Source organism: Scardinius erythrophthalmus (assembly GCF_964197995.2).
Source record: "Scardinius erythrophthalmus genome assembly, chromosome: 1".
NCBI lineage: Eukaryota > Metazoa > Chordata > Actinopteri > Cypriniformes > Leuciscidae > Scardinius > Scardinius erythrophthalmus.
Genome location: NC_138221.1, coordinates 22,583,976 through 22,606,381, shown reverse-complemented (window position 1 = coordinate 22,606,381; position 22,406 = coordinate 22,583,976). Strand labels below are relative to the sequence as shown.

The window sequence follows — 22,406 nt, the reverse complement described above, 5'->3', positions numbered from 1 at the left end:
ACCTGCAGTGTGTGTGTGTGTGTGTGTCTTTGTATCCAGTGAAACTGCAGGCCAGTACCCCCCCCTCCCCTCCTCTCGCTCAGCCAGAGCTGAATGAGTCTCTTTGTTTAACCAAAGTATCACACAGATGATTAAATCAGGGGAATTAGAAATCAGCTTCAGTTCTCAGCACACACACACACACACACACACACACACACACACACACACACACACACACACACACACACACACACACACACACACACACACATGCAGATATACAGGGTAGAACGCACACACACATATTAATGCAGAAATGCAGAGGATGTTGAGATATGCGCTGTCATGATATTGGTTTCAGCCAATCAGAATGAACCTGCAAGCTCAGATGCAGAATCACAAGCATATACTGCACACATTTCAAACATTAATATTATATATTGTTGTCACATGACTTCATTATTTTGCATGTTTAATTCAGTTATGGAAATCAAGTCAAGCATGTTGCATTATTATATACAATATCTTATGCAGTGTGTATTCTGGAGTTAGGCTAACAATTTTGTTTCCCAAAACATGCATTTTTCTAAAGTTTGTGTTAGAAGTTTTACTTATGAAAAAATAATGTTCTTTTTAGGTTTGAAGAACGTTCCAGTAACTTTCAGCTAACGTTCCCAGAACCTCTTTACTCTGATATCATTTAACCTGCTGAATGTCAGTAATATTCAGTGCAGAAAATTAATATAGTGTGGATATAAATACCGAATTCTGTTGAAATATATGGATAATAATACCAGTATAGAGGATAAATTATACTATTGTTATGTGCTATTTTGAAAACTGATGTGACTTGTCATGATCTTACAGGTGGAGCAGATAAGAAAATTAATATTCAAGTGTGTGTGTGTGTGTGTGTGTGTGTGTGTGTGTGTGTGTGTGTGTGTGTGTGTGTGTGTGTGTGTGTGTGTGTGTGTGTGTGTGTGTGTGTGTGTGTGTGTGAAAATGAAGACGCGTTTGTACAGACTGCAGCTTTATTTAGAGTGAGGGAAGTTAGTCACTGCTCTCTTCTATTTACACTGATAAAGAAAAACAACAACACTTTTACCCACCACAGAATTACACGACAAAAGTTTCCAACATCAGAGTAAAACGCTACTGATAAAAAAAATGAACAAAAAAACAAATATAAATAATATTTTGTAATATATAACAATAATGTTGTTTGTTTGCTTCAGTTGTTTTTGAATAGTACTGATAAAGAGGGCGAAAACTATAAAAAAGTAGTACCAAAGGGGAATAACTAAACATCGTTTACAGTAACAGACTGTCTTTATGAAATAATACCGCAGTGTTTTATTGATAGGCATGAAGAGTAATGTTCTGAAACGGGCATTATTTCCACAAAATACAAATCTATTTCAAACTCGCTTACAATGTGGGCATAAAATATTCGAATTGGCGAATGGATGAAAGTTCGCGCCCTGAAAAGAGTATCACGTGATTTAATTCGAATTTATCAGCGATTATGAACCGTTTCCGATGGACTGAGGCACTAGCGGTGTTAGCTAAACAAAATATAAGGTCATTTTATCGCGGAAACTCATAATCACGTTAATTCAGATGTGACGAAACATATTACAATACAGTACTCCGTCTGTGTGTTTGGAGTAATACCGTTTAGACGCGTTTATCGCGTCCTGGCACTGATATTTACACACGCTGAAAGTCATAAAACACAAATGTCATTAACAAACACTAGACAGTGGTGAAGACTTTTCAGTGTAGTTATGGCAACACAAGAGTAACAACAATAGAAAAGATTACAACAATAAAAACACGTCATTATTTGTCCAAGATAAAAACAATATGGCCTTATTTTGGTTAATAAAAAGAGATTATTCATACATACAAATAAAAAAAACAACAACATGTGGATGTACAGGTAATAACATCAGGGTGTAAGTTTATGTGAATGTATTGGAAGAAGTTTGTGATCTGATACACTGATACCAAACCATACAGAGTTCAATAACTACGCCCGTTTAAGTAGCTCATTCATTTTAATGTTTTGGTCTCAGTACTTTGGTAATGTGTCCTCATGAAATACCACTGGTGTCAAATCGGCGGACGAGCGAGATCTCTGTGAAACGGGTCGTGATGGTTTATCTAATCAGCCTGAGGCAACGTGAGAATATGTTTTCCCTGCAGATCTCCACACACGTGTTTTTCTGTGTGTGGATTGTGGTGCAGGCGAGTGTTTTGATGATTTTCGGTCACATAAACACTTTAGTTTGGACCTTCAGTGACTGGAAATGAAACGAGAGCGTCGCGTCACCTCCGTAACGCGCGTCACGGTCGGGATAGCGTGGTGTAGACGGGCTGCTCCCAGTGAGTCGGGCTGTGCGACTGCGGCACGGATCCGGGGTCGGGAATGGCGGTGTACAGGGGCCTCTGCGAGGGGCCCATGTAGGAGAAGGCGGAGTAAAGGCCCGAGGTCTGGCTGGAGTGGGCGTAGTACGAGCCGGACGCCTGGTGCTCTGCGTACTCCGCGAACTGCGCACGCGACGCCAGCGAGGGAAAGGCGGAGCTGTAGTGTGGCAGGCTAAGAGGCGTGTACGTTACGTGCGAACCGCTAGCCGTGGCGGCATCGCTAGCGAAGTGCGTCTCGCTCTTAATCTGCGTTTTCCCTCCATCTGAGCCCAAGTGCTGCTGGGATGGCAGCTGTTGTTTGGAGAGCCATGCAGTGGAGTGCCCGCTAGCGGCCGCTAGAGCGCTGGAGATGCCGTACGCGTACGGTGACGCCGAAGACCCGCCGCTCGACGCCTGCGGGTGCCCGTTCGGCGGGAGGTACTGGTCGAACTCGTTCACGTCGAACGGCTCCATGTTGGCCATCACGTCGTGGCTGATCTCGCCGATGTCCACGTTGCCGAAGTCGATGTGTGGTTTGCCGCCGCCGCCGGACGAGGAGGCGGAGCTTCCGTCTGGCCCCGCCCCCAAACCGCTCCGGGAGGCTCCGCCCTCACGCTTTCCCTCGCCGGGTTTCCCGCCCTGCAGTTCCGTCTTCGGGGTCGTGGGGGGCGTCGGGGGGCTGTGACTCTGACCTGGAGAGAAGAACGGAAGAGGTTTAGGGTACGTTTACACTTAAAACAGAGAAGCTTTTCCTTTGAGTTTTCCACGTATAGACGATTGTCAAAACGATCCCCATTCACATGGATCCGCAAAAATGCTGGATTCTGCTGCTAGGCCACCTGATGGCGATGAAACACTATAGACTTTTATTTATTTTTCTGTGACTCTGACTTGAAGCAACAAATGAGTTTTAGAGGGCATGTTTGAACGAGGTCTCTTCTCAATACATTTTTATTTGATCAAAAATGCAGTAAAAACATTGAAAAATCATTATTAGTGCTGTGCAACGATAAATCGCCATCAATCGCATCCAAAATGAAGGTTTGTGTGTACTGTGTATAATTATGTTGTATAAATACACAAATGCATGTATATTTATAAGAAGTTATCTAGGAGTTATCAATCTATTATCTAATTATACATTTAATTTAATATTCAACAATATTATTGATCTGCTGCATTGACAACATTATATGAGAACTGAACTGAGCTGGACGATGACATCACGGTTTCTCTAAAGTGGCTATATATATAAATGACCTAAATTTATAACTTTTCTTCTTTTTTTTTTTACAACAAAATGAACCATCACTGAACTTACTATTTTTTTCTGGAAACAAACTTTGTTGCATTATTTTCCTGTTATCTCTGTAAAGCTGCTTTGATACAATCTGTATTGTAAAAAGCGCTATATAAATAAATGTGACTTGACTTGACTATATATAAAATATTTATATTTATATATTATATAAATTATGTATAAATATATACACAGTATATACATGCAAATGTTTTTTTTAAATATATACATGCATATGTGTGTATTTATATATACAAAATAACTATACATAGTTATACACACATATATTATGTAAACACAAACTTTTATTTTTGATGCGATTAATAGCAATTAATCGTTGCCATATATACTTTCAAATGGAATTGATTCCTGTGATCAAAGCTGATTTTTATTAGTGTCACATGATCCTTCAGAAACTATTCTAATATGCTGATTTGCTTCTCAAGAAACATTTTTGATTATTATGTTGAAAACAAGCGAGTCTCTCTCTTGACACTCAACACAGAAGTGACTTAAACTGCAGTTCATCGTCTGGCCACTAGAGACCGGCTGCAGAAGAGAGTCAATCCCATAGACCCCCATGTTAAAATGCCCAACTTTACAGCAGAAAAAATATGTTTACAGCCTGGTGCAAAAAAGTGGTTTTGGTCTATATAGCTGATTTTGCCCTTCATGACAACTAAAATAATAAATTATATAATAAATTATATTAAGCCTTAAAGTTCTGCATAATTAAGGGCGTGGCCACTTGAGTGACAGGTGGATTGCCGCTGATGTCACTACTAGCCATTTGTCTGCTGTCTGTTAGCGTCACGTCACCTCAGCTAATCCCGCCTCTTTGCCCATTTTCGTTAATCCTGGAGTGACGCGCTGCCAAGATGGCGACGGCCGGCTCCGCCCACTTTGGGCTTCAAAAATGCTCTTCAGAAACACTACGATGTGCTTTTGGCACTGCTGTATGAGCCTCACCTGTGGCGTGCGGGTGGTGTCCGTCGGCCAGTGGTGACCCCGTGACCCCGGCGTGGGCCACCTCCAGGTGCAGGCTCTTGTAATGTGATTGGCTGTGGCTGACCTCGCCCTCGGAGTGGCCGTCGCCCTCAGAGCTCGACCCCGGTTTGCCGTTCTTGCGTCGACGAGGCTGGTACTTGTACTCGGGATAGTCCTTCTTATGCTGCTTCCTCAAACGCTCGGCCTCCTCGATGAACGGCCTCTTATCCGTCTCGTTCAGCAGCCTGAAACACACACACACGTGCAAAAAAAAACACTTTATTTCAAGGTGTCATTGTTACAGTGTAATTATATATTTAAGTACTGAATAATATTAATCAACTCCATGTACTTATAGGGTTAGGGTTTGGTTGAGGGTTAGTTGCATGTAATTATGCATCATTTACTGTTATTACTATGGTAAGTACTTGTATATATGTAACATGTAACAAGGACACTGTCAAATAAAGTGTTACCAAGAACGGTAACACTTTACTGTAAGGTTCATTAGTTAACATTAGTTAATGTATTAAAGGTATAGCGGAGGATTTTTTACTTCCGGGTGGATAGCCTATACTATTGGTCCTCCTAATTGTCAATCATTCTGGTGAATCAATCAAACTTTTCAAAAAGTGGAGAGGGCGGGTCTTATCTAAAATTTGGAAAGATCCTCCACTATACCTTTAACTAACATGAACAATCCATTTGTTACTGTATTTGTTCTTCCTTGTTAATGTTAGTTAATAAAAAATGCAGCGGATAGTTCATGTTAGTTCACAGTGAAATTAACATGAATAAAGATTAATGAATGCTGTTTAAGTGCAGTTCATTATTAGTTCATGTTAATTAATTTAGTTGACTAATGTTAACTAACGAACCTTTTTGTTAAAGTGTTACCAAAAGATCAGTATCATGTGCACAATTTTTTTTTTTTAAATATGTATTTTGACTAAAAAGCATGACGTATAGAGAGAAATAGGTCCTGTAACCTGATCACTGGACAAATAACAAACACACCATAACTATAAACTCTCTCATATGAAACAATAATAGAATCTTGTCTACACTTTATCAGAGCTTTTTAAAACACAAGTGAAGCATCGAATGACCTGTAATGCCACCTGACTCTGAGAGTATTGTTGAATGCTGATTCTGGCTCAGATTTCTCCTCTGAGAGTTTAACACCATCAGATACTCCAGCTGGTGTATGAAGAAACTCTGAGCGCTTTGATTCTCCACCTGTTATATATATATATATATATATATATATATATATATATATATATATATATATATATATATATATATATATGTATGTATATGTATATATATATAATATGCTATCATCTGTAAAGCGAGTTGCACATCTACAAACTCTCCTGAAAATAACCCGTTTGAGATAAATGCCCTCTTGGCGTTCTCGCTCGGGTTAATGCCGTGTGTTTTCCACAGCAGGTCCTGAAGGGATTTGTCCCTCTAATCTGGCATGTTGAAGGAATGATTATTCTGAGCTAAAGCCCCTGAGAAACTCAAAGCCAGAGGCCGGATAGCAGTGAATATGAGGATCTGCAGCAGAACACATTACACTGACACTGAAGCGTCGATTATTAACTGACAGAATTACAGTAATGAATCGATGGAGGCTGTTTCTTGAGTGCTTTATGTCCAGATCATCATGGTTTCATGGAGATGCACAATTGTTTTGAATTTTAATATTATGATTATTTTTAAATCCTTTTTATGTGAAGCACTTTAAAATTGGGCCCACCATAGCCTATAAATAAAGATTTGCCTTACCCTGGAGTACTATGGGTACATGATATAATTAGTACATGACATGGCAAACATTTAGTAGCCTACCATCTGATATGGTTTTTCACGGGTTGGACCCGTTAAACTTTGAAATACCAGTGTGTATAAAATGCACTATAGCATATAAATAAAGCTTTGCCTGTCCCTATATGAATGCATGATATAATTAGTGCATGTCATGGCACACAGGGTTGTACCCGTCAAAGTGATGTTTTTCTCTCACCTCCAAAGTTTTCCCAGTGTTTTGCTGAGCTCGGCGTTGTGCAGGTGCGGGTACTGATCCGCCAGTTTCCTGCGCGCGGCCTGCGCCCACACCATGAACGCGTTCATCGGCCGCTTCACGTGCGGCTTGCTCTTGCTGCCCGAATTCACGCGCACGGGCATGGGCACGAGCGTCCAGTCGTAGCCGTTGAGGACCTGACTGACCGCCTCGCGGATGCCGATGGGGAACCGGTCGTCTTCTTCATCGGACTTCACCGAGACCCCGGCGGAGACTCCGGCTCCATCCTCCCCGACGCCAGGGATCAGAGGCGGCTGGCCGGGGAGAGGGGAGTCCGGGCCCCCTGGAGCTCCTGAAGAGTGGCCGGGGGACATGGAGTGACCGTCCTCCGAGACCCCGGGGCTCATCTCCACCTCAGACATACTGTGCTCCTCCGCCGACATCGTGCTCTCGCTCTGCGGACACAGGGGGTTTCGGTGGGTCTACTTTTCCCCCCAAACAGGACCTCTGTTTTATTCTCTAAACACTATTTTATTTTCTGGAAAACAATTGCCAGGGGTTCTTGTTTTATTATACTATAGGTCATCCAGTGAAACTTTTAACAGATTTCTTTTAATACACGCTCGGTTCTGTCAGAATGAATCCATCCGCCGTCTTCCTCAGGAAGTAGATCTGCTGATAGACCTGCAAAGTCAAACAAAGGTAATTTTAATATTATAGGTGGCCTGGAGTTTACATGTTACATTGTCATGTTTCTGTAAAGCATTTATTCTCAGTGTACAATAGTATTATTTTCGTGTTTTTATACCAGTTAATAAATTTATGTTCTGAAAACATTGTGGGAAAAGCAATGTTTATAAAACATCAATTGTCGTGATTAGAACAATTTAAAGGTTACTTTCATGTAAGTAAGGTACATCAATATCCTATAACTTATTTTTACTCACAATATAAACATTTTATTTCAATTTTATTTAGATTTATTATTATCCCAAGGATGTTAACGTTAACAATCAGCATCATAAGGATGTTCCAAAAATGTTTTCTCAACATCACGAGAACGCATATCAGATAATGTGATGAGAACGTTCTAAATGTGTCATTTAAAGAATTTTAACATTCTGAACGTTCCCTCCCGCACAACCTCTTCGCTGTTCACTCAAACGCCTTGCGAACAAGAAAAAACTTGTTCAGGGAAAAACAGTTACAAACACTGAGGCTTTGACTTTATTTAGAATTGGTCTCTTTTTCCAGGCCAATCATACGGTGGCGTCAGTTCGCCTCGGTCTGCGTGCGTGTGTGTGTGTGTGTTATTTTAGCTTCACTCCTGCTAACAGCTACTGTTGAAGGTTTGTCGGTTTGTTCAAGCTCCCGGGAGAGAAAGTGCTGGAATAATACCGGCTTCATTCCGCCTCGCTGCTGGATAAACACGGAGCGCTGCTGAATTACACAGTGTTTGTTGGTGAAAGCACAAGCGACGACTCATAACCAGCAGGAAAATAAGGAAAATCAGAGCTGTGTGTTTAGGAAAACGCAAGCAACCGGTCAGGCACAGTGAATACACGCACGCGCGACATGATATTGCGCCTTTTATTGGTCTGATTATTAAGATCAATCCAAGAATGAGTAGCCTATAACACCAGGTATTGATTTAAATAGCCTACGGCAAAAACTCGTTATCCAGAGCTGAGCTTGAATGACTGATCAAATCTCCGCCGAACACTAGAACAAACCATCCGACACCAGTATTAATTAAGATCACACACAGGTGACTTCACTTAAGCAGATAACCGATTGAGTTCATATTAATTCATTCCCATTTGTTAGGGTCACGGGAATAGCTACACGTGATTAATGATTAATAATTTATCAGATTGACTTGTGTGTGAAGTTGAAGTTTCTTTGGGGCAAAACATTAAGCAATTTTTTTTTTTTTAGTAACACGGTCCATTTCATTTAGTCGGCTAATTGCGCTTCTGGATTTGCTCTGTTTTCCATTCACATTTCAGAACAACGCGCACATATAGAAACTTTCTGTTTATTAATGTTAACCACTCTTAACTCTTTAGCATCGCCACTCCTAACTTTATTTGTTCAAATGTGATTGAGTTCATCTTTGGCTGGAGTAGGGCGGATCATAACGCCTGGTTTGGCAATAATTTGCCCCTAATTCACTCATGCCAAAACATTTCCTAAATGGCACAATTAAACAAATGCGCTTAGATTTTTACAAAATATTAGAATCGAACTTTAGTTGATGCGAAATTCTATTGATTTGATTAGTTTACTGAATACTTTGGGCGATATAGCCTATAAATTTAGAATATTGAATGCGGCAATTTTCCGTATATTGTGCTGAAAGGAATTTTTACTTCATAATTAAGCAGGTTACACGAGCATTTGGACCAGATAGCTATTGCTCACAAATATGCAGGTAAAACAGAAAATATACCACATTTAGCCTTAAAAGCATATACAAACAGATTATAAAACAGATTTATAATATAATGGCACATAGCCTTCGTAAAATGATGGACAAATATTACGCACTCGTATCAAATCAAAGTATTCAAATTCAAATTGTACTAAAAGATCGATGTGTATTATATTTTGAGTAGTTTGGATAGATTAAGCTGTTTTTCCCAAGCTAAGACAGATTAACTCAACACGTCTCCCATTTACTCAATCACGCAAATCTCGAAATGTACACCTCGTGACACAAATAAATAAAAGACTATCTTAAATAATCGCATGTATATTTTAATCCATTTCGATGACAAACTTTGTTATCCCTCAAACTTCAGCAAACATAAACCGAACAGAAAACGAATTCAAGTGAGATGCCAATGCAGCGAATAAATTCATCGCGAATCATATTTATTCATAATAATCATAATAATAAAATCGTAATTTCTCGGTTTAGACATTGCAGTGTCGTATATCCCCATGCACAGAGAGAGTCAGTGAGTGAGAGAGAGAGAGAGAGGTCTTACTGCACTGGTCGCAGGTCGCCCGCCCAGCGCGAGATCGGTCCGTGGTTCAGCCCCCTCGCTCGCGCTCTGAATGCCTGCTCTGTGTCGCGCGCCGGGGCTTAAAGAGCCTCGTTGTGTGAAGAGCGAGAAAAAAAATCAATTCATGGAAAAAATCTCTTAAAGGAGCAGCAGAGCCCCATCGGGTCCTCCTCTGATTGGCTGATGGAGTTCGCCGTGAAGTTTCTCTCAGCGGAGGGCGGTGATTTCTGCTGTCATATTCGGCAGATCGGATTCTGATCATACTTTATTTGTGATATTAAACTTTTATACATTTATTTGAAAGTAACATTCCTGATCTCAGTTATTTGCCGTTGTCATAATAAACCAATGTATCACTTTAAAATCAGACATTATTCGTATTCCTCATTATTAAGGCACAGTTTATTGCAAGATTTTAAGTTCTAATAATAATAATGGTTCCACTTTATTTTAAGGTGTCATCGTTACAGTGTAATTATATATTTAAGTACTGAGTAATATTAAGCAACTATATATTAGGGTTAGGGTTTTGTTTAGGGTTAGTTGCATGTAATTATGCATAATTTACTGTTATTACTATGGTGAATACATGTAACATTTGTAAGAAGGACAATGTAAAATAAAGTGTTACCATGATGATAATGATAATTTGTTGTAGCCTATTTCAATATAACAGTTAGAGTTTATGAAAAGCTAATTAAATCATAAAAAGGTTAAAGTAAAATAAATAGGTCAAACTAATTAGAATATAAAAAAAAAATCCAAATAAAACACTTAAATTAATTAGTAAAAACTACTATTTTATTTGTTTAACTGCGTCAGAGAACCGTGTGCTCATGTTGTTAAATTATTGAAATACTAACTGAAAATGTCAGGGATGTCAATTTTTTTTTTATTTCAAAGTTGTTTGGGAAACCTTGCAATGTTATAATAAGTTCTCGAATTTGTAATATCACAATGCCGCCGCGCGTTATATTTGATGAGTTTTTTGGGTTTTATCATGCCTTGACTGTCACAGGTGGTCGTTCATTAGTGTCGGCGTGTCCCGGGGGTTGTGGGGTTTCTCTTTTTTAAGGTCTGTCCGATCACACTGGCCTGTTGTTGGCCCGGGTGTGCCTCAGGGTGAAGCAGAGGTCCTCCACCGGCCCCGTCACAGCTCGCGCGCCCCCGGGACTCTGCGCACCTGCTGTGCGCAATAACGCTTCCTTCTGACGCAGCGCGTGGAGCAACAGCACAACTGTAGGGTTTAACTCGCAAACCTCTGGATATTCGTGTAGGCCACCCCTTCAAAATATGCTGATATGTAGGGGTGACATTAGGTTAATTAAGACACTTTCCCCCCCCAGTCATCTCAATGGCAAAGAATGTCTCGATTAACCTGAATTCAATCACCATACTAATATTTAGAAATAAAGTTTCCAAAAGCGGGGTTTCGGAACTATATGAGAGTCAATTTTGGTTCCCCAAAGAACATTTCTTAAAATAACCATGTGTGAAGAACATTTAAAAAATCTAAATAGGCTATTTATTTTCCTCTATAAAAATAAACGTTCTTTATTGGCATCGATGGTTCCATTTAGATCCTTTAACATCCAATAACAAAAGGTTCTTTTGACTATTAAAATGTTCTTCACATTTCGAAAAAAAAATGGTTCTTTAAAGAACTGATGACTGAAAGGTTCTTTAGAGAACCAAATATAAGTGATTTTTTTATTGCATCACTAAGAAAACCCCCTTTATTTATTTTTTTGGATGCTAAAGGTTCTTCATATATGCCTTTATTTTTAAGCGTATGAACCTTTTTTTTTTCTAAGAGAGTATGGCTTCTAAAAATATTAAAATATCTCCTAAATAAGTAGGAAACATGTCCAAGTGAGCTAATTTTAGTTTTATTTTATTTCTGTAGAATAGTTAAACATCAGTTGTGAATGCGGGATGGTGCGCGCGCAGGCCTGTGACCCTCGCGCGCGCGCGCTTGGCGCTGGAACGAGCTCCTGCCGCGTCGTGTAGTGCTATGCGTTAGTTTTATAATCGCATCACATAAACACACAGAGAGCGCATTTAACACGTTTAAACAGAAAATATAGCAAGACGAGAAGCGAGGCAAACGACGGGCCAAACGCACACAAACACGCGCGCTGTTCTAGCCAACAATAACCTCTTGTATTTCCAGCTCGCGACGCCCCCCCACCCAAGCCAAAAATCATTGCCTTTTTCATTATCCATGAATGTTGACTCTGATAAGGGGATCCTGACCATGAGAGCATCTCTCTGTCTCGGTTTCTCCTTTCTTTGCGTCCTTTGTTTTATCTCAGGTGAATTGTAATCATGTGATCAAACGAACACCCCCCTTCCATTACCCTCTTAAATGAAAAAATGAGGAACAAAAAGCAGTTCTGTGTATATAAAAAAAGAAAAGAAAAGAGAAAAGACGTGTGTCTCCCTTTAGAGCGTCTTTTTCTCCGTGTCCTTCAAACGTACACATATAGCGGGAATGAACGCGTCGCTCGGCGCGTGGACGGAGCGGACCGAGGCCTGCGCGAGCTTTGATGTGAGTTTCTGCCTGTTGATCTCAGGGAAAAGTTTGGGAAGCAGGGAAGCGAGGAGACAGACAACGCGTTTAGAAATAGCACTGTCTCCAAAGAAGCGTTTAAAACACGCAGAGCTGGAGATGTGTTGATCCTCAAGGAACATTTCACAGGGAAATCGAGGGATTTGTGTAGAATTGAATTGAATTGTAGCTGTTAAACTCACGTTGCTTTTTTTATTTGTCTTGATTTGTTATTTTTGATGGTCGTGATTGAGAACTGGAAGGTTGTGTTGTATTGCATCTTTGTTCTGCGTTTCTGTATCGCGTCAAACTGAGATTTTATTTACGGCTCTTGCTTCTATAAATTAATTTGCTCTAATATCAATTGTTTTGTTTCACGTAAATTATTTCACATAGTCACAAATGATCAGTTTACTGTTAAACATTCGTTCTCTACAAGGGCTTCCGTTTTAATGATACATCAGAAAACATAGGCTACTATTAATAATAATTAATAAATATTTGTCGTATATTTGAGATATAATAATAAATAAAAAAATTAAAAATTATTCAAATCGAAATAAGCTAAGGTGCGCGAGATGCACGTCATCACCTGGACTAATTAATAATAATTAACGCGCGCTTTGCTTTTCGTGCATTCGGAATCCTTACAAATTACAGCTAAAATACTGTCAAAATTATTATTATCGAATAATATGTATAATATTTGAATTATCCTGTTTGCATTTCCATTTCAAATTCTTCCTGAAAATCACATAGACAATTGGCAAAAATTATTATTTCGTAGTTGTTTTGTAAAGATTGTTTTCACTCTCGCCGACTCATAATTTCACTAAATTTGCTAAAAGAAGTTGAACTTGTTTCTCTGTTTTTTTTTTTTGTTTTTTTTTTTTACATTTTACATTTTATTAAACGTCAACTGCATCAAGACAACCAGAAGAATAAGTGTAATTTCGAGGCAGGATATATGTCGCTGGTTTATTATTAATGCGCCTTTATATTCGTGCGATAATATGATTAGTTATTTAATCGCGAGATTTATTATAATTTGCGTTACTTCCAGAGTAAATCCCGTTAAAACTGCGAGCGCCCGTGAATGATTGAGGCTGAATAACCAGATCATGTAAATGTGAGCGCGTTTTGTGTTCAGTAATTAATAATCTGTCTTACAACAGCGCTTTTTAAATGAAGTGGATTATTGAACCCGAGAGAATGAACAGATTCAGTTGTACCAAACTGATGCTCTCAGCAAACTAAAACATGGCATTCTGAGCAAAGTTAATTGGTTAATGTGTGTGTGTGTGTGTGTGTGTGTGTGTGTGTGTGTGTGTGTGTGTGTGTGTGTGTGTGTGTGTGTGTGTGTTATGCAGCATGTGACAGTGATGATGCTGACGGTTGCCGTTGGAGATGCTGGCTGAAGATGTTTGTGAGTGTGGAGGTCAAAAGGTCAATATGAGGACATTGTCTCATGACCAGCTTCCACACACACACACACACACACACACACACACACACCTGATGGCATCGGGTCTGCATGTTTTTGAGTTTCTGGCACAACAGGAAGTGGAGTGAACAAAAGACATGGAGATGGAGAGAGAGTGGGCGGAGCATTTCTCATTTTCCCTCTGAGAAGGAAAGGTTTTGCCCTTTTGTCCGCTTTGGTGATGATGTGAAGATTCCTGGGGGAATTCCTGCATGTGGATGAAGTTGAGCTGGAGGAAAGGTCAGGCTCTGATGGGATGATCTCATGTTGTTGTCCTCACTGAATGAGTTCCTGTGGGCGGAGCCTCCTCAGCTTCACCTGTACACACTCACCTGTCTGACTCTATACACTCTGATAGGCCTGAGAAACACACTTTACTGAACGCTTGGGCTTCAGCTTTCATCTGTGCTGGATCTCAGACTCTTTCAGGCTGGAGTGTGTAACAAACAGTCAGGATTCGGTTCAATTCTAGTTTTCTATTAACAAACAGCTCCAAAGAGAGTAAATTTGTTCATTATAATATATATGTATAAGTGACTGTAAAAGTGATATGACCAATAAGTTATGACAACATATGTTTTTACATTGCTGTAACTCATCGAAATAAGTTTAGCAATTTTCAAGTTAGAAAGGATTTAACTCAGTTTTTTTAGGTCAGTTTTATGGAATTTAAGTTGAATTGACTTAAACATCCAAGTTGATTGTACTTTATTTAAGGTAACAACTCTTTTACAGTGATTATGACTAGGACTAAATATATAATATATAATTGACTTTAAAATTAATTACTGGCAATTAATGAATCTAATATTTATACATTTTCCTGAATATGAATTATTTATTATTTATTTTTAAAAAGTAGTTTATTTCCTTTTATTATTATTTTTTAATTATAAATAATATAATTTATTTAATTAATTAATTTATTTTATTATTATTATTTTTAAATAAGTAATTCATCTTTCAATTAGGCTAATTGATTCATTAATTTAACATTACTTGATTTTATTACTACCATGATAAAAGTAATATATTTCGGGCTTTCCGGCCACAACAGTAAAACGACTAGGAAATACAATAAATTAAACATGCAAAAAGAAAACTTATTTTGGCCATCAGACTGAAATATAAAATGTTTACTCTAGGTATTACAACTAACGCTGATTTTGTACTTTTGACTGAACTGGTTGTTTGTATGTTGTACAGTATCTTGTATGAACGGTATGTTGTAACCATAGGTTGTAACGGTGATTGTGATTTGGACAGTGAAGGTTACATTATCACGCCTTTAGATGGCAGCAAAGACGGTATTTATGAGTGAGTCAGAACAAGGAAGTTGTTTTAGCGCCGTAGCGGACATATAATATTATGGACATCGACCTGAGAATGCATGCTATATCAGATGCAGGCAATACACTTGTTTAGCCGATATCTCTCTCATAATAATACTGTAATACTGTACTCTACATAATACGACAAGCATCGATGAAGCGACTCAACGTTCCTTCGTTACCAGTTCTAAAGTGACTAGACTTTAGTAACGGAGGCTCGCGCTCAACTATTAAACTGTCAATTTGAGGTCTGAATCCGTGGCGGAAGACAGAAAGATGTTGTTTCTTATTTATTTACGCACGTGTGCCGTCGAACTGTTGTATAAATGCAATATCACACTCGTAGCCGTATGAATATCAGCGATTACCTACGGGCGAATCACGTGCTGATATATACAGCCACCTCACGGCTATTGTAATGCTCATAAGTAAAATTTACATTTTTATTTACTTTTTGATGAATAATTGATTAATCTATTTATTTATCACTTTTCCTGGCTATGACTGATAGGCTAAAAGCAAATTATATAATTTATTTTTTCAATTGATTACTTACTTTTTTCATCATATAAGTGAATATATAATAAATAATTTATTTATAATTAACTTTAATTTTTACTTTTTAAAATTAATTCAAGTAATTAAATTAATTAAACGTTAATGAATTAAAATTCAACTAATTAACATTAATTAATTAAAAATGAAATAATTTAATTAATTATTTTTTATTAATTAAATGTTATATTACTATGATTATGATAATAGTAATATATATATATATATATATATATATTCCGGCAGCTGTTGGAGTTCAGCTATAGGCTGCGATTCAGTGTGTTTGAATGCTGGCGATGGATTTCTTCATTTGTATGTTTATATGACATATTTCTAGATCATCTGCACCTGCGCTAGATCCTCCAGGTGTGGAAATACAAAGAGCTTGTGTGAGTGTGTGAGTGAGTGTGTAAGTGTGAGACAGTTGTGAAGATCATTTGTTCACAGACATTTGTGAAACACAGTAAACGCAGGAAAACATTTGTTTACATTTGCATTTATTCCTTCATTTAGATGCTTGAGAACATAAACATGATACATGAAGAGATAGCCTATTACAATCAACGGTCTTGAATGTAACATCTGAAACACGAATCTATGCTTTGAAACGACATGTCGCGAAAGCGCTATACAAATACATGTGAATTGAAATACATCGACTGACTTTAAATCATTCTTCGAGTTGTTTGTCTCGCGTCTCTCTTTTCCTCATCAATCCCTCCATTCTGTACATTCTCCCACTCTCTGCTGAATATTAATGCTTAAAGCTCATTAACATGTCATCATGTTGAGAGGGTTAATAAAAGTCTGGGGGTCCGTGACCTCTGCTGACCCCCCTCTATCTCTCCCTCTCCACCCATCTTTAATAAATCCATGCAGCTGCGTAACGCTTAAATGGATCCCCGTCTCTATGGGATGAATCCTGCTTTTGTGTTTTCTCTCTTTCTGCTGGTGGACGGGTGGCAGTTGTGTGGTGGGGGGCAAAAGTTGGACAGGATTCCTCTGCAGCTGGGGAAGAATGGATGGAGAGAGGGAGAGAGAGAGAGCATGAATGCACCATTGTGTGGTCACTTCATATCTGCACCGACTGCCTCCGCCAAGAGTCCAGTTACCCCAATTGTGTTGGAGAAACATCTAAAGGAAGCTGATATGGGGTTTCAGAGGGTTTAATGGGGGTTCGGGTGGAGGAGGAGGAGGAGAGCGAGAGAGAGAGAGAGAGAGAGAGAGAGAGAGAGAGAGAGAGAGAGAATTGGTTACCTGGTTTTCAGGTATGCGTAAATCCTTCTCAAGCAATATCCCAGCTAACAGGGAAAACATTCTAAAAACGTTCTGCCAAAGTTCCAAACAAACGTTCTTCCAGTAACGTTAATAGAACGTTCATTCAAAGTTATCTGGTCCTTAATGTTCTCAAAAACTTTTTAGAACATTTTTTTTCCTAAAACGATTCAGTTTTTAAATGTTACTTCTTTTTTTGGAACATTCACTGAACATTTAAAAGAAACATTCCAATAATGTTTGAAGAATGATAAAACGGAATGTTTCCATACATTTCAAAATCTGGATGTTTGGAATATTCAGAGAACATTCTGAAATCACATTTTCATGATTTCATACGAACGTTTGCAAAAATGTTCTTGGAACATATTTTTGTTAAAAGAACATTCGTTCAGTGTTATCTGGTCTTTAATAATCTTATCGAAATATTATTTATACATCAGTTCATCGAACATTTTTTCAAACGGTTTAGTTGGATGTTCATCTAACCTTTTTTATGTTTCTAAATGTTCAGAGAACATTCAGAAGTAACTTTCCTAAAATAATAAAATAAAATGTTTCCTTAATATTCGTATAACCAAGAATTATTATTTTTTTTAATTCAGAGAACATTCAGCAACGTTAGCAAAACTATTATTTTTGTGTGCGCCACATATAAACAACACAAAAAGACATATTTCACCAGTCAAATATGGCATTGTTCTGTTGAGGTTGAGCAAACAGTGTGAGTCACATTGCAGTGAGAATTGCTTCATGCTAAACGCTTCAATTAGCAATCCGCTGTATTCGTCACATGACCTCATTATGTGTCATGTGAGTTGATTATTATCTTTCAGTGTCTTTTTTTTTATTTAATTTGGTTAAGTGTAAATGGGTGTTTTTTCCAGTTTATTGACACCCGGAATGCAGCATCAGGTCAAGTGTGCTCTGTGTGGGATGCAGTGGATAGTAAGAGTAAGAGTAGTGTGCTAGTGTTAATAATGTAACATTATGTTTGCATTATTTAGATGATGTGTTCATTTCAGTTGATATCTAGTGATAACAGCATGAAAAGTATCATTAATATAATTTAAACAGATTAAGTAAGCTCAGATAGAGTGTTTTTAAAGAGCTTATTTCCTACAGTTCATTCAAATCTGAGCTCCACTTGGGAGACTTCATTTTGATGTTTTTTGACCCAAAACAAGCCATTTTTGCTGCGGTACCTTCAAGACTCCTGTATAAACACCCCATTATCATGTGCACATAAACTGAACACTGATGATAAGGTGTCGCTGACATGTAAATGTGGCCATAATAGTTTTCTACGAAAGTTTTGCTATCATTCTGAAAACTTTTTGTTTTTTGAGTGTTCAAAACGTCACAAAAAATGATTGGTTATTATGTGAACGTTAAGAAAACTAAATTTTATCATTTTGCAAATATTCCTTGGCGTTCCATGATAACGCTTTAGTGAACATGTTTGGAGAACATTATTAAAGACCAGATAACTTTGAACAAACGTTCTATTAATGTTACTGTAAGAACATTTGTTCATAACTTTGAGAGAACCCTGCCATAACATTCTGAGAACGTTCCGTTAGCCGGGTTGCTCTTTTCCACATGAAAGTGAATGAAAAATGGCAAAAACCACCATAATATGCTAAAATCTGCTGTAGCTCTCAAATACCTTTGTGTTTGTTCAGTTTAACTGTGGTGCACTAAGACACGTTACACTACATGTGACCTTGATGATGACAGATGATTGACAGCAAACCTGCCGTGAAGCGTCTTGACACAAAATATTTGAACTGAATGAAACTGAGTTTGAAGAGCTTCGTACATCAGGGAAGACTCATTGAAATTTGTGTTCAGTTTCTCACAGACCTTTGTGTTTCAGAGAAGGCATAAGTCACACAGGTTTGGAAACACACACCTGCTTGTTTTGAGTAGGACGTGTCTATAAGATTCATTAAATGTTCTGGGTGGATTGAGTTTGGAGTTTGGATTTAACGTTACAGCATTTTACATAGTATATTTACATTTATTGATTTAGGGGACAGTTTTGTCCAAAGCAGAGCTCACCAAACTGTTTTGTTTCAAAAGATGAAAGAAAGTTTGATTCCTCATGATATTAGTCAATAATAAACGTGACATTTGAGAATTTGATACATTGTTTCCTGAGATCATGATTCCCAATTGAATACATACATTAAAGACATCACTTTTTGTGATATATTTGATATCTATGGTGGCTGGGAGAGCTGCAACTGAAGAAAACACATGTAAATAGAAAAAGCACCAGCAACACCACTGACAAGTACACATTGAACACTAAGCAGTTCCAGCCAGGTCCGTCTCTTGTTGGGGTCTCGAAACATTTCTGTTGTGGTCTGTGAGTATTAGCTGCATGTTTCTGTATTTGGTGGCATTGTGAGTATTTGCAGTGAGTTTATGTATTAGTTTGCGTTGTGAGTATTTGCAGTGTGTTTCTGTATTTGGTTGTGTTGTGAGAATTTGTTTGTGTTGTGAGTATTTGCAGTGTGTTTCTGTATTTGGTTGAGTTGTGAGTATTTGCTGTGCGTTTCTGTATTTGGTTGAGTTGTGAGTATTTGCAGTGCGTTTCTGTATTTAGTTGAGTTGTGAGTATTTGCAGTGCGTTTCTGTATTTGGTTGAGTTGTGAGTATTTGCAGTGCGTTTCTGTATTTGGTTGAGTTGTGAGTATTTGCAGTGCGTTTCTGTATTTGGTTGAGTTGTGAGTATTTGCAGTGCGTTTCTGTATTTGGTTGAGTTGTGAGTATTTGCAGTGCGTTTCTGTATTTGGTTGAGTTGTGAGTATTTGCAGTGCGTTTCTGTATTTGGTTGAGTTGTGAGTATTTGCAGTGCGTTTCTGTATTTGGTTGAGTTGTGAGTATTTGCAGTGCGTTTCTGTATTTGGTTGAGTTGTGAGTATTTGCAGTGTGTTTCTGTATTTTGTTGAGTTGTGAGTATTTGCAGTGTGTTTCTGTATTTTGTTGAGTTGTGAGTATTTGCAGTGCGTTTCTGTATTTGGTTGCGTTGTGAGTATTTGCAGTGTGTTTCTGTATTTGGTTGAGTTGTGAGTATTTGCAGTGTGTTTCTGTATTTGGTTGAGTTGTGAGTATTTGCAGTGTGTTTCTGTATTTGGTTGAGTTGTGAGTATTTGCAGTGGGTTTCTGTATTTGGTTGAGTTGTGAGTATTTGCAGTGTGTTTCTGTATTTGGTTGAGTTGTGAGTATTTGCAGTGTGTTTCTGTATTTTGTTGAGTTGTGAGTATTTGCAGTGCGTTTCTGTATTTGGTTGAGTTGTGAGTATTTGCAGCGAGTTTCTGTATTTGGTTGAGTTGTGAGTATTTGCAGTGCGTTTCTGTATTTGGTTGAGTTGTGAGTATTTGCAGTGCGTTTCTGTATTTGGTTGAGTTGTGAGTATTTGCAGCGGGTTTCTGTATTTGGTTGCATTGTGAGTATTTGGTTGTGTTGTGAGTATTTGCAGTGTGTTTCTGTATTTGGTTGCATTGTGAGTATTTGGTTGTGTTGTGAGTATTTGCAGTGTGTTTCTGTATTTGGTTGCATTGTGAGTATTTGGTTGTGTTGTGAGTATTTGCAGTGCGTTTCTGTATTTGTTTGTGTTGTGAGTATTTGCAGCGTGTTTCTGTATTTGGTTGCATTGTGAGTATTTGGTTGTGTTGTGAATATTTGCAGTGTGTTTCTGTATTTGTGTGCATTGTTAGTATTTGCTGCATGTTTCCGTATTTGGTTGTGTTGTGTTTTAAGTATTTGTTGCGTGTTTCTGTATTTTGTTGCATTGTAAGTATATGTAGGGTGTTTCTGTATTTTGTTGCAGCACACGTTACACAGTCGGTTGGGGGTGACTGAGGAACATATGCCATTGGGAAATAGTAAAATCATCATTCATTCTTTAGCTTACTTCTGTCAGATCGCAGTCAGGTTGATTCAGTCGTTGAATAAAACCTGTTGATCTTTGTTTCAGCTTGAAGCACATTTTAGGTTACTTGATAAAATGTTTTTGTTTTTCATGTATGTTTGTGTGTGTGTGTTATTGTGCTGAACACACGCATACAGTGAGTGATGGATGGATGGACGGAGAGGGAAGGAATGAGATTTGTGGGTGAGTCTGAGTCACAGCTGATGAAATGCAGAAAACGCTGCAGAAGAATTCAGACGACAAAAGACTCTTTCTGTGTGTGTCTGTGCGTTCTCAGGCCGGGCCTGTAAAGCCCCTGCCCTCGGGCCGCTCGGGCCTCGTGACGCTCCTCTGGGTTTCGGAGGTCACGCTGGATTGAGGAGCTTCAGCTCGGATGCAGAAGTTTCTCATGCCTCGTTCCTGCTGATCGGATTCAGTGACGAGAGCACAAATCATCCAGCTGTGACTCTGTCAAATGAGGTTTACTGCGGATCTTCACTGAAATCACATCACAGACTGATAAACCTGAAGATCTGAACTGGAGCTTTTCTTCAACACACACACAAACACTAAAGAGCTACACTTTTCTGTAACTCAAAACAGCAGAGCGTTGGCGCTTGCAAGGTCATGGGCTCGATTCCCAGGGAAAGCAAGAACTGATAAGAATGTAAAGTGTACCTTGAAATGCAATGTAAGTCGCTTTGGATAAAAGCGTCTGCCAAATCCATAAATGTAAATGTCTTCACAAGCAGAGATGTTACAATAATAATAAAAAAAATAAAAACAAAGACCTGATAACTTAGCAAGAATTAGTAGTGCTATTGATATGATATTGTGATACGGTTTTAGGGTGTTCCTTCATTGTACGTCCGGCAGGTGAAAAGAGTGTGTGTGTATGAGTGTGAGTGTGAGTGTGAGTGTGAGTGTGAGTGTGAGTGTGTGTGTGTGTGTGTGTGTGTGTGTGTGTGTGTGTGTGTGTTTGTGTGTGAATGAGTGCTTGTTTGTGTGTGAATATGTGTGTGTGTGTGTGTGTGTGTTTGTGTGTGTGTCTGTGTGTTTGTGTCTGTGTGTGTAAAGTATAAAGAGCACACTCTCCTCATAAACACACATGATCTGAACAGCATGACAACAAACACACTCAGCATTACGACTGCAGGTTTGGTCAGTGTGAGCACTAGTGATGACTAATTAGTGAACAATGCTCAGAGTGAGGCAGATCTTTAAAGATGGTTGTGTTCTTCCAGATCAAACAGACGACGGCTGTCAAACGCTCATGACCGAGTCTCTCTGATCATGTGACCTCACATCATTCACAGCATGTTCCTCTCGCCGACTTTACTTTAAAACCTCTCGCACAAATGCAGCTAAAGCAGGTCAAGAAACTCACACTCAGAAAAGACTCAGAAACTGCTAACAGTGCCTTTGTGTTCCTCATTTACAAACACCACTATAACTATGTGTTTTCAAAGACGTCAACAAAAAGCCATTTTTTTATAATAATAAACTTATAATATTAACTTTACACTCTAAAAAATGCTGTTTTTTTTAACCCAACTTTGGGTCAAATA

General features: G+C 38.5%; 1 protein-coding gene across 1 annotated transcript; it reads right to left on the bottom strand.

Moving 5' to 3' along the window:
- Positions 1-1,000: 1,000 nt before the first annotated feature.
- sox10 (SRY-box transcription factor 10) lies at positions 1,001-9,817 on the bottom strand. Its single transcript, XM_081368255.1, has 4 exons — positions 9,704-9,817; positions 6,714-7,394; positions 4,661-4,923; positions 1,001-3,083 (listed from the first exon to the last, which is right to left on the bottom strand). The coding sequence occupies exons 2-4, from the start codon at positions 7,151-7,153 to the stop codon at positions 2,332-2,334; spliced, it is 1,455 nt and encodes a 484-aa protein (XP_081224381.1). The 5' UTR covers positions 7,154-7,394; positions 9,704-9,817; the 3' UTR covers positions 1,001-2,331.
- Positions 9,818-22,406: the final 12,589 nt, after the last annotated feature.

Bases quoted from the DNA above. Each gene is read 5' to 3' on its own strand.
- sox10 (XM_081368255.1), bottom strand. From the start codon at position 7,153: ATGTCGGCGGAGGAGCACAGTATGTCTGAGGTGGAGATGAGCCCCGGG. The intron at 4,924-6,713 runs GTGAGAGAAAAA...TGTGTGTTTCAG, and splicing joins ACACTGGGAAAACTTTGGAG to GCTGCTGAACGAGACGGATA. The intron at 3,084-4,660 runs GTGAGGCTCATA...TCTTCTCTCCAG, and splicing joins ACACCACCCGCACGCCACAG to GTCAGAGTCACAGCCCCCCG.